Source organism: Sinocyclocheilus anshuiensis, unplaced genomic scaffold (assembly GCF_001515605.1).
Source record: "Sinocyclocheilus anshuiensis isolate Anshui unplaced genomic scaffold, SAMN03320099.WGS_v1.1 scaffold1100, whole genome shotgun sequence".
NCBI classification, from domain to species: domain Eukaryota; kingdom Metazoa; phylum Chordata; class Actinopteri; order Cypriniformes; family Cyprinidae; genus Sinocyclocheilus; species Sinocyclocheilus anshuiensis.
In genome coordinates this window covers 3,597-4,147 of record NW_015552633.1, presented here as the reverse complement: position 1 = coordinate 4,147, position 551 = coordinate 3,597, and the positions used below count along the sequence as shown (strand labels likewise).

Below are 551 nucleotides of genomic sequence, written 5' to 3'. Positions count from 1 at the left end.
CTCCTCACCTGTCTCTCTCTCTCTCTCTCTCTCTCTCTCTCTGTAGGCGGGGCCTGTCTCTCTCTCCACTCCCATCACTAAAGTGGTGAAGAACGACTCTTACACGCCACCGTCAGTCTCAGTGCCACCCGCCCGCCCCCCCACACAGACCCTGCAGCCCGTCTCCAGGACGACCGTCTCCACGCAACAGACCAGCGGACCCACACACACACCTGCACAGGTACACACACACACAGATCACTGTCTCTGCTGTGATTGGGCTTTAGCTGGTCACGTGAGCAGCAGTAAACACAGTTTGAACAGAAATCACTCTTGACTGCAGGCCACAGCAGAGAGACAGAAAACACACAGATACTGTCAGCCACATTTCATTATTACATTCACAAATCATTCAAAATACTGGTAAATAAAACTTTATCGATCATTATGAAAACTCCACTCCACAGTAAATCCTTTAAATTCAACTCTATTAAGAACGGGAATTAAAGCTCGCTCTCTCTCTCTCTCTCTCTCTCTCTCTCTCTCTCTCTCTCTCTCTCTCTCTCTCTCTC

At 49.2% G+C, this 551-nt stretch overlaps 1 protein-coding gene across 1 annotated transcript in view; it reads left to right on the top strand.

The window, feature by feature from the left end:
* LOC107666602 (polymerase delta-interacting protein 3-like) overlaps positions 1-551 on the top strand; it is a 1,847-nt gene that overhangs the window by 250 nt on the left and 1,046 nt on the right. Inside the window, exon 2 of the mRNA XM_016458010.1 lies at positions 47-220. Coding sequence (XP_016313496.1) covers positions 47-220 — 174 coding nt within the window. The remainder of the gene's footprint in view (positions 1-46; positions 221-551) is intronic.